Below are 12,076 nucleotides of genomic sequence, written 5' to 3'. Positions count from 1 at the left end.
TAGCTAGCTTGACGCACGCATGCGTCATGACGTCATGTGAAGCCACCGGAAGAGTGAGTTATGTGTCCCCGCCCCGGCAGTTCAGTCAATCCAACCTGAAGAGAGGGCGAGTCAACGGCTAAAAATATAACTGCTAACACAAGATGGCCGGTTTGCCTCGTAGGATTATAAAGGTACACCTGACAGTAGACAATGCGTGTATATGTAGATGAGCCGGTGTGTGGACTTCGTAGAGTTAGATTTGTGCTATTCTGGGTGTTAAAATGTCACCATCTGGCGTCTAGCCCTGTCGCTAGCATAGTTAGCTCCTGTTTAGCTAACCCTCGAGCTAACTCGCTTGTATGCAATTGTTTTGTTTGCCACTTCCGTTTACTCCCTTCTGCTCAGTTTGTGGTTAAAGTCGCGCTGTTTTTTTTACCCCTCTTACTCTTAGTTTCTGTCGGGCCTCTTTCGTTATGTATTGCGGTAATCAGCTAATTTCTTTCGCCCCCAGCTTGTCCCGGTCGCCATATGAATGAATTTTGAGCTAGGCTAGCGGCTTTAGCTTCCACACATGTCCGAAACGCTGCCCTTGTGGTCTCCGCCAAAATGCTCTCAATGTGGCGCGTGTGTGCCTGGTGCTTTGTAAAGTAAAGAACCGGGAAGTTGGCGCGTTTTAAACCCGTTTTGCGGGTTATCTCAGCCTCCTTGGGCCGGGCCCGGCAGTGGGCGCGATCAGCCTCTTCCGCCACTCATCGAGTCTCAGGTTGAGCAGGTTTCTGCACCCTGCAAAGTGAAACCACGTCCCGACGTATGCTTTGGGAGGCTGACGATTTATTTCCCAGTCACGACAACGAAACTATTTTTTTTTATTTCCGTCCCAATAAGTTTTGTTTTTTTCCCCGTTAACCCCAGGTTTTTCAGTGGATCTGCTCGCTCAAATGTAGAAATAATTCAACCTTCCGCTTCCTTGTGTTGATTTCCATTTGTTGCAATTGTAACTCACATTTATGAGATGATGATCTGAAGTCGACGCCTCATTTTTGACAGAAATCTTATTTCTAAGAGAGTTTCTGCAGTTTTGCTCTGATTTCGTCTCCGGAGTGCTTAACCAGCAGCATATGACAGACTGTATTTTGATGAGCGTCTGCAGACTTTTTTAACGTCATGGATTTAGTTGCAAAGCCAAACACTACGCCGCTGCTGTGGGCACATTTTGGTTCGGAGCCAAATGAAACAGGAGAGCTTAGCATCTTGGCAGACAAATGTGATGATTAGAGGCGCTTATACGACTAATATACAACTAAAAGAGACTTATAACAAATCAGACGTTTATTGAGTGTACTATAAAGGCTTTTAGTTGTGCAATAAAGAGATTTATTGGCAGGTTGTTTAAGAAGTACTTCTGGAAAAAGGGTATTTTTTTTCTTTTATTCAATGAACTATCAGTCATGTGTTGGGACAAGTTATGTAAGGTGTTCAGCCCTCAGCCACCTTTTCTTTGTGTTAAACACCAGCTAGAGGAATGCTGTCTTGTCAGTTTGCATGTAAAGAGCGAAAGGTTTCAACTATTTCCTGCTCTGAAGTCCACTACCTGCAGGCACCCTCTTACATTCCTTCCTACAGCCGTGTTTCCAAATAATAAAAAATGTCAAAAACATCTTTTCTTTTTTGTTTGTTTGTTTTGATGTCCCTCAGGAGACACAGCGGTTGATGGCGGAACCCGTTCCAGGGATCACGGCTACGCCCGACGAAGGGAACGCACGCTACTTCCATGTGGTCATCGCAGGGCCTCAAGACTCTCCTTTCGAAGGAGGCACGTTTAAACTTGAACTATTTCTTCCAGAGGAGTATCCCATGGCAGCTCCCAAAGTGCGATTCATGACCAAAATCTATCACCCCAATGTTGACAAATTGGGAAGAATATGTTTAGACATTTTGAAAGGTAAGGAAACGTGTCAGCTGCTTAATTTGTTTTTTTTTTTACTGTCATTGATCTTTTTTATTTCTTGACTGTTTAGGGGCAGTAAAGTAGCTTTTTACTTATGTATTCATTATGCATTTATTATTTTAAAGCTGTTTTGCTTTAACAAACGCTGCTTACTGGGGCTTTAAAAAAAAAAAAAAAACAAGTTCAAGTGTGCTTGTTAGAAAACGTTGCTATATTTATATTTAGGATATAAATAAGCAGTTTATAGAAGCGGCTCAGGTTCTATGTCAAAATTAACCAAAACATTGTTCTAACAGTCAGGTTCAAGTAATGCTGTCAGCCCCTTCACGATGCATAAAATATTGAATTCAACCGTTAGTCGAACTGTTAAATTAGACAAAAGAAAACACCCGCAGTGCTTTACTCTGACAGTAAGGCAGAAATCATTGCTGTTTTTAAAAGAAAAGTCTCATCCGAGGAGCTTTTTGTCCTGTTCTTCGCTTATATCTGACAAGTCAGATTAATGGGTTGGACTTTTTTTGTCTCCCACACTAGCAGTGGGAGAAAAACGTAAAATCCCGATACATTTAATTATCACAGCCGCAGTGTGGTGGTGGTGGTGGTGGGGGGGTGTAGAAATTACAGTAATTTGTGGCTATAGAGCAGCTGTATAAAAATGTGGAAAATGCAAAGCTTCTGCACACGTTTGATTTTTTTATTTAGGTTCACTCATATTTTGATTTTTGGGTGTTTTCCACTCAGCACTGACATGTTGCACGCAGTTAGATGCCTTCAGATTTTAATTTATTTTCGATATTTGACCTCTAAAATGTGTTTTTGTCTTTTTTCCTCTTGACCTCTGACAGACAAGTGGTCTCCAGCCCTGCAGATCCGTACAGTGTTGCTATCTATCCAGGCGTTATTAAGTGCTCCCAACCCAGATGACCCCCTGGCAAACGACGTCGCAGAGATGTGGAAGAAGAACGAAAGCCATGCCATCGAGACAGGTCAGCAGAACGTTTCTGTTTTATTTTTGTTTCGTTTTAAACGCTCAGGATGGAGAGCAGCGAGCTGCGCTGCAGCTGCTACAGGTTGTCGCAGATTTCCAGCAGGAGAGATCGACAGATGGCTGCAAACATTAGCCGAGTTCCTCTGAAATTCCACCCACGTCGCAGACGATCCAACAGTTAATGACGGTTTTTCTGGCAGGAGGGAAATACGTCGCTGTCCAGTCTGAACAGCTTTAAAGGAGGGGCTGATTTTGGTGCAGAATTTGACAGCAAAGCAACAATAAAATGCAGCTAATTTGGAAGTGAAAATGTATTACCATGCAGAGGCATTTGGTGACGAGTTTAATTCAGCTGCACAGAGGAGATAAAATACTTTGAACTGGGAGTTCTGCCTTTAAAAAAAGCTTAATAAATAGGTTTGATAAGTCAAACTCAGCAGCAAAACATGTATGGTTTCATCATTTAAGGCGTGAGCAGGTTTCCAGCTCAAAGCTTTGCCATGTAAATATATGTCCCTCTGCTGAGATGTTTATTGGTCATTAGCCTGAGCCGGTTTCCGAGTTACGCCTCCATTTGTTGTAAAATGACAACACATCACCATGAAGACAAGTTGTTGCCATAATGTCAGTGTTTTTGTATAACGCCGTGACGCTGAATTTACACGTTGGTGCCGTCCTACATTTGTTTCGTTTTGATAAGGTCAAAGTGCACGATGTTGTGAAATATTTCGGGTTTCAGTTCCTCCTAACGCTCGACTAATTATCTGGATTTAGATTTTGCGATCTTATCTGCGATGCAGTTCGACGGGTGAGCTGCTGGTGCTGATCAGATAGCTGGCGGTCAGGCAGGGTAGGATGAGTTTGCTTGCTTGTTGTTGTTTTTTTTGTTTTTTTTCTCAGGAGGTTTTCATTGCAAACAAAATATGATTTAGTTCTCTGTATTAGGAAGTCAAGAAGGCACGGGTTGAGTTCTGCTGACAGTGGCGGAACTTCTGCTGGGTCAACATTTTGTTTGACTGTTTGCGTCACAAAAGAAATTTTCTACCAATTGTGGCTTAATTAGGGGTGGGAACCTTTTGGCACCTCAGCTGTGCTGTGGTTATAAAGCTATTATCAGTGCTTTTTCATTATCCTGAAACTTAAATGACTATGGCTTATTTTACATGAATAAGCACAAATTTAAACATTTATACCTAATAAAAAGTGCACCATAAACATGTTAGAACTCCCTTTTTACATGCTGCTGACCAACAGTTAGCATAGATGCTAACTTTACATTGAAAACGCCATAGAAACGCTAATTCGGTTAGCATTGTGTTTATGACAGGAAGTCTCTTTTCAAATCAAGCATTTCAAAGTTGTTTCCAAAGACAGTCCTGGTATGATAAAAGACATATTATCTTCAGGGTTTAGTGAATAAAAGATGAAAATGAAATGAAAACACGGCGTTACTTCAACACGTTTCTACTGCAGGAAGCTACGGTAACTCTACTGGGACAAACCACAACTACTCTGCTGACACAGATGAACAAACTTTGGGTTTTTATGTCATTTGAAAATTGACTCCGAATCGTCCACGTCTGCGCTGTGTTGAATCTGAAATTATATTTCACCTACCTCTAATAGTAATAATAATAATGTCTTTTGTCCATCTGAGTTTTTCTGTTTGTGCCTTGATGTCTTCAGAGTGTTCATATTTAACCAACAGTCTAAAACCTAAAGATATTAATATTAGAACAGGAAAGCTGAGTCAGTAGAAAACTCCTACAAGTCATTTAAACCCTTCAGTTTAAATTAAACATGGTGCTTGTTTCAGTTTTCCAAAGATGATTACTTCTTATTCTTGTTGTCTATAACAAAACAACCAACTTTAAGCTGTCAGGAGTTGGAAAACTATATATATCTAAGGCTCAATTGTTTTATTAAACTAAATAAATGGCTTTTTTTTTTCTTTTTAGAAAAAACTCAATACTCTGTTAATGTTGGAAACCCTGGGACAGAAATATAGACCTGTCTGCGCCACCGATCACCTGTTTTCTGTTTGAACGATTCGTAAACGTCACATCTCTTCTTCCTTTGTTTTTCTTTCCCGCAGCCCGAACATGGACCAGGCTCTACGCAAGCAACACTGAAGTATAGAAGAGGCGAGACGAGGCGACTGAATGTGATCTACAAAATGTACTCCTATTCTGTCAACATTTGAATTTAATGGACACACACCAGAGAAAAAACAAAAAAACAAACAAAAAAAAAAGAAAGAAATGAGTCCAAATCTATTTGAAAGAAATGACATGATTTACTGTTGCAGACTTTTGGGTGACTTATTTTCCTCTCTTAAAACGCGTTAAATGTGTGTTAGCCTTGTCGTCATCTTCTTCCTCTTCTATTTTTTTTTTCATTCATCTTTTTCTGTGTTGCTATTTAAATGTGAGGTGGACACCCTCCCCGCGCCCGTGTCCTGATTTCGGCGCCGACTGGTACGTTTGCAAAAAAACCTTCATGCATTAAAGCTTCCTGTCTTTTAACAAATCCATCATTTGTCCCCGCATGTGTACGTCTTTTCGTTCGGCGCCACCAGTTGTGTCGATTCATCACAGACTCCCCTCCCCCGCTAAATCAGATGGTTTTTTTAACTCTCAAAACTTAACGTTGATGTTCCAGTTATAGCAGCCAGAAGCATAAAGGGCACCTGATACTGAACTCATGAACAGATATTTGCAAAACCGAACATGTGAGGCTGAAGGAGTCCACAAAAAAAGCCATCTCTTGCTCCACATAGACTGTAATTTGAGAGTTTTTGAGCTAAGTGTAAAAGAGATTTGGGGGTTTATTTATAATCAGTGAACTGAAGGATGTTCTTCATGTTATTAAAATAAGTAAAAAAAAAAGACTTAAGTTCCTGTCAGGTTTGACATACGAGCCATAGATAACCTTTAAAGATGAAATATGAGGTTGTTAGCTGACTTCATGTTGGTTTTAGGTTAGAAAAACAAATTGTCCATTATGAAATTACTGATTGAAATCCACGTTAAAGTCTATAATTGTAGGCATATCTTCATCATGAGATGCTTTCATTGTTTCTGACTTTGCGGAGGGGGAGCGGAGAACTTCCACTTGCTTTTAAAAAAAAAAAACAGTCATTTCCAACTCATTTAGAGCGGTAGTTAAATCTGAGTCCACTAATGATGATTTAGGTGTGTTGAAAGTGTCCTTTTTTAAGCAATCATTGTGTGTTCTTGTTTTAAGATCCATCTGTCCATGCCGTCATGTTCTATTTTCAGGGTCTTTTTAAAACGGGCGTACATCAGAACCAGTCTGATATCAGAACGGTTTGAACTTATTTTAGTCAGAGCCGGGGGTGTTTGGGTGCTTTTGTTTTATTTTTTTTAAGGTAAAGTTAACATTTTTTTTGTTGTTAGTTACAAAGTTGTCTTATGTGAGTCGGTCGAAAGTACCTTTGACTCTATTTGTGATGCTGATGCAGGTGGCTTTAACCCTCCTGAAGCCCTGAAAAGAGTCAGTTTGACCTGAAGGCCACGGGAGGGTTAAACAGTTCCAAGGGAGGAGGTTAGTTCATTGTGATGGTGGAAAACGGTGATGTCAAAAATAAAAAAATTATTCAAAGTTTAAGTCCTGGTGGGTTTTGTATTGGCTGGAGAGTCAAATTCTTGCCCATAATCTGTAGAAATACTTGATAAAAACCTTTTTTTTTTACCCCCAGAATGATACTAAATTTAGATGGAGAGCCTAACTTGAGACTTATTAAAGGAAAGTCGCACCAATCAGTTTTTTTTAACCATCTTTTGTTCAGTTTTTTGTTTAAATTTCTTTGCTACATTTCGCTTTCGCTGCTACTGCATTTGTCCCAAGTCTGACATTTCGAGCTTGGCCTAAAAAAACAAACAAAATAAAACAAAAAAAGAACTGGTGAATTTGTTTCCCAAAAGGGCTTTGACAGTAAACTAAGAAAAAAGACAAAAAAAAAAGTTGCAACATCTATAGCTGAAAGCGTTGAGAGATCCAGCTGATAAATCGGCTCGTTATACGTGGGAAGAGAAAAGCAGTTGTGTTGATTTCAGTATATTTGCATACATGGCTCTTCAAAACACTGTAAATAAAGTGAGTTCAGTAAGTAAAGAGGAGTCTCCTCTGTTTTTTCTTTTATGATTTGCATTTTCAAACTTGAAACCAGGATCTACTTTCCGTGGTGCCATAAATTGCATTCAGTTATATGAATATCGTCAAGTCTTTGCACTGTGAGGTTTTAAATTAAATGCTGGGACAGCTTTAACATTTATAAACCTTTTGACACATTACAAACAAGCTAAAACTCTTAGGTGTGGTTGAGTTTTTGTGAGGCTGTTGAACAGTTTGTCAGCGTCGTAGTACCTGCGCATGCCCGCTAGATGGAGCCATTTATGCTGTTGTTTATATGAAAACCTAAAGTGCTTCCAGGTTTAGTGTTTTCTGTGATAAAAATTTTATTTGTGAAAGTAGAAACACGTGATAACAGAGCAGAGCAGGTTCTCAGGTTATCCAGCTCTATTATAGGTAGTAAAGACTTACTTGGTAGTCATAGTTCATTTATTCTTAAAAAAGCACAAAGAAAAGAAAAAATAATGCATTTTAAGAAGGTACTTAAAACCTTAATACCTTCAGAAGTACTCTTGCAAACTTGGGAAATATTAGAAATAAACGTGCACCACAACAAAAATAAATATGTTTTTGTTTGTGGCCACATTGTGTGCTTCTGACTCAGTAAAATATTGTTAAAACTGGTTCTTTTTAAAGATAAACCATCCAAACACGACCTGAGCTGGGCATTTTGTGCAGTCCAACACAAGCTTTACTCGGTGAGCAGGAGACGTGTTCTAGTGGTGTCCAATCCTGGTCCTGGAGGGACACCATCCTGCATGGTTTAGATGTTTGTCTTCATGTTTTGCAGAAGCCTGTTAATCACTCAGTCATTTAAATCAGGCGTGTCAAAGCAGAGAAACATTTAAGACATGCAGGATGGTGGCCCTCCAGACCCAGGACTGGGCACCACTGGATTTAGTCCTAATTTGGACCTGAGTTTACTCAGCTAGATTTACACCAACAGAATATATATATATATATATATATATATATATATATATATATATACAACAGCATAAGACCATAAATCATCTTAGAACAACTTTGAGGCTGAGTCTAAAGACTATCATTTTAAAACAACAACACACATTTACATATTTGTGTTGTAAAAATAACCCAGACAGCAAAAGATATGTTTAGTCTACATAGCCCCTCATTTAGAATGGGTGTTTTTGGCTGTATAGACCAACAGATTAAATTACTCTAAAGGTACTCATTACGAACTATGTAACTACTTTTACTCCAGTTGTTTTTCAGGCATATTGATACACTGGAACAGTTGGTTTAAATGGGCTAGCAGGGCTTGCTATCCCTAATATTTCCAATAAAATTTTTGAAAAGAGCAGCGAACGTTTTAATTCTTCTTTATGGAGTTGAGTGATTGACGGGCGTTTGGCCACACCCCCTGATTCGCTCAAAGCCCTCAGCCAATCAGCGTGTACGTAACCTGACGTCCCCTCTGCGCGTGGCGGACTGTAAACGGCTTGAGTTAGCATACTTAAGATGGATTTTTCTTTTTAACTTTATCGCCCCTATTTTTTTTTGCAAATGTTTTTTATATATATAATTTCAGAAAGCAGAAGTGAAAAGGTTTAGGACACAAAAATATTCAAATTGAGAAACGGATAACTTTCTGTTTTTCTTGGTTTGAGTGAAAGGACGACGAGCTAACATTTTTCCCTCCCAGTGATATTCTGCAGAGAAGAAGAGTAAACTGATGAAGATGCACAGCAGTGTGAAGTTTTTTTTCTTTTAAACCCAAGCTGAGATGTTTACTAAACAGGACGTCATCCAGAAATTACCTGACTTCACTGAAAGAAGATTAACTTCTATTTTGTATCTCAGAAAAGAAGGTATGCACTTCTCAAGACACATCACATGTTTTTATCTTTATCCTTTGTTCTGTCACAACCATGTGCTCCAAATCAGCTGTGATAATCCCGTGGTTGGAATGGAATTAATAGGATTTTATGAAGTACACTTTAGGCCATCAGCCGAATACCACCACCAGTCACCATTGTCTATATGCTACTCCTGAAATGCAGGTACGCCCTCAATTTAAACAAAGCACTTTTATCTGCACATTTTGGTCATCAAGTCTGAGCGTAATGTACCAGTGCATCAAAAGTTGTCTAACTTCTCAATCCCTAGACAGCTCTAACACAAACTCTGCCATTGTTGACCAATTTTAGTCACTTTTGGCTGTTTCTGTAAGTAAACAAACACACGTGGGATCTGGCATCCGCTCACCAAATTTTGCTTTCATTTTTTTGACACATTAATAGTCGATATGTGGAAAAGAAACTGTCCTGATTTCATGACTTTAAGACATGTTTTGACTGGTTTTTGTGATTTCTGTAGTAACTCTTTAAATATCTACAGTTGAAGTGTATAGCTTGTATTTCAGGATTTTGAGAACACCTCTTTGAGGACTGGGACTCATGCTGAAGAAAGAGTAGTCAAATGAAAAAATACCTAAGTCATCCTGTACACAGAGTACTACAGAACCCAAGTAAACACTAAAGAGCACCAAGAGAGATAAGAGAGGATATCTCTGCTTTGACTCAGAATGACTCTGGTAATGAGCCTTGTTGAATTCTGTGGCTATGTTAAACATCCGGAAAATGAAACGTTGTCCTGTAAAAACATTCCGGTAATGAGCCGTAATTCCTGTCTGGTACAACCCGGTTACTGAACATGAGATATTTTCATGTTTGTTGACATTAGCCTCTCTAATGAAATCATTAAAACTTAATCTGTAACCTCTCTGGTCATTTTATGAAAAACATTTTCAATAAAGGGACTATTAGAACAGTCTGACTTGATGTGACAGACGGAAAGCTTTTTGTTTTCAATTAGCTCGATCTAAACATTCCAGGAACGTTTGACTGACACTAAAATTGGTTCTGAAGTAGTTCAGTGGGGTTTTAAACGAGCCTCTCAAGACTATCTATATGTTGTGTAAATACAAAAGCTTAAATCAGATCCTCAAGTTCAATTGAGGAATTTAAAAAAAATGATCTCAGTACATCACGTCTGTTAGAGAAACAACTTCTGCTTTGTCACTTTAATGAAGCGTTCAAACACGGATAGACTCGCAGGTTATTCATGTTGTTACACATCAACATGTTTCCTGCAGCGCTGTAAAATCGAAATCTGTTGCAAACCATTGCCGTTTCATCCTCAGGGTGGCGCTACAAGCAGAGGAGTCTTTTCTGAAAGGTTGCAAATATTTTCAGTTTCTCAGCAGCGTTTTATCAAACCGAACTCATCCAGCTGAGACAGTTTCTCGATAAAAAAAAACACTGTAGGCTGTGGAAACAGACATTTCTTTCTTCTTTTAGACTGCATCTTCCCCGTTGGCCTGTGATATGAAAAAAAAGGAAAAGTTGGTCAATGTTTTACATTAAAATCTTTATTAATATGACAGCCGTGAGCCGTTCAGTTTGGTATGCGGCCATTCTTTTGAGCGGAGCTGCAGGAAACGATTCCCCCTTCGTTATCTGGAATATCTGACCAAACATTAACCAAACATTGTCTCTGGAAAGGCTTTGATGGTTCATCTTCGTCAGTCATTGACTCATGGCAAACTCATAAATATGAAGGCCTTTTTTTATTTCTTCTTCAATGATGACAAGTTGTTTGGTCAAAAGAAGTGTCTTTGAACGCAGAAATATACTCTGTTGACATGTGGACCTGGGATTGGTGGCGAAATATTTGAAGTTATGGTTAAAAGATACAACATTTGGTCTTTTTTTACTCTTTAAATCTGAACCGAGTTCTTCCAGCACCTTATGACCTTTGAATTAAAACTTGAGACCTATTTTAGTATGTTAACATGTGAATTAACACTGTTGTTTTAGCCTCTGGTTTTGCCACTTTTAACTACTAGTTTGCTCATTTTAGTTACTGTTTTGTTAATTTTAGCTGTAGCATCTGCTTTGCTAAGTTTAGCCTCTTTTCTTTTGCTTAGTTAAGCCTCTAATTTTAGTTTTAAGGCTTAACATCTCAGTTTTAGCTTCTTCTTTACAATGCATTTTCGCTAAGAATGCCATTTCTCTTGTTTTTTTTTAATTTTGAAATGATTTTGTCTCTGTTTGAAGACTTCGGAGATAACCTAAAGGCCCTCTGCCATGTGTTGCCCCTGCATGTTACAGAGAGCAGAAACAGTGAAAGTTGCACATGAAATGGCCGAAGCTCAGAGAGTTTAATTCAGAATTACTACCAAACAATCCGCTCATACCGTAGTTGTTTTTTTTACTGCTGCTAAACTGTGACTAGACACATTCACTACCAAACACGTGGCAACAGCAGCAATAAAAAGTACCCATAAATCGTTGTGCTGGCCTTGAATCCCGTGTAATTTATCTCTGAGAACACAGAGCCGCGGTGCGACCGCAGAGCCAGCATCCTAAACATAGACCTCCTCCTCTGATACACCAGATCGTCTCTCGCTGTGACTGCTGACTGCAGGTGAAAACACCCTCGTCACATGCTGCTGGGGAGAAACTGACAAGTGAGAACAGATTTCCTGTTGTGACTGGAGGTCCCCGGGAGCCTTTAATGGAAACCCAGCCGTTGCTGGTGGATATGTGGGGCCGTTTTCTGACTCGAGGCGTTCGTCTGCTCTGAAACCTGATGGTTTCGTTTTTTTTATTCCCCCTTAATCTGCTCTTTGTTTTTTGACCTCGTCTGTCTTTCTTTCTATTCTATTTATACAAATCTCTTTCTCATCCACTCTTCCTTCTCTCTATCCCACTGCAGATAAGATGTAAGGGGACTGCAGTCTGAACTGCCTCACCTCAGCCCCCCTCCACCTTACATAACCACCCTGATTATCCCCCCATGCGTGAAAACAAAATTCAGCAGAATCCAAAAGGGAATCCCTCCGTTTTGGGTGCAGCAGGTACCCGAAAAGACATGCAGCCTCTTAATATTTCAGGAGATTTAGGGTTATACAATCCAGCTGCAGTGGAATATTGCTGCAGGCAGGGATTTCTTTCCTTTTTTTTTTTAGCTGT

General features: G+C 39.4%; 1 protein-coding gene across 1 annotated transcript; it reads left to right on the top strand.

Annotated features, from left to right (window-relative positions):
* The first annotated feature begins 41 nt into the window (after positions 1-41).
* On the top strand, positions 42-6,917 carry ube2nb (ubiquitin-conjugating enzyme E2Nb). Its single transcript, XM_017414833.3, has 4 exons — positions 42-173; positions 1,678-1,924; positions 2,776-2,916; positions 5,014-6,917. The coding sequence occupies exons 1-4, from the start codon at positions 144-146 to the stop codon at positions 5,055-5,057; spliced, it is 462 nt and encodes a 153-aa protein (XP_017270322.1). The 5' UTR covers positions 42-143; the 3' UTR covers positions 5,058-6,917.
* Positions 6,918-12,076: the final 5,159 nt, after the last annotated feature.

This window comes from Kryptolebias marmoratus, linkage group LG18 (genome assembly GCF_001649575.2).
Source record: "Kryptolebias marmoratus isolate JLee-2015 linkage group LG18, ASM164957v2, whole genome shotgun sequence".
NCBI lineage: Eukaryota > Metazoa > Chordata > Actinopteri > Cyprinodontiformes > Rivulidae > Kryptolebias > Kryptolebias marmoratus.
Note: the sequence above shows the minus strand (reverse complement) of the source record. Positions and strands in the feature narration are given on the sequence as shown.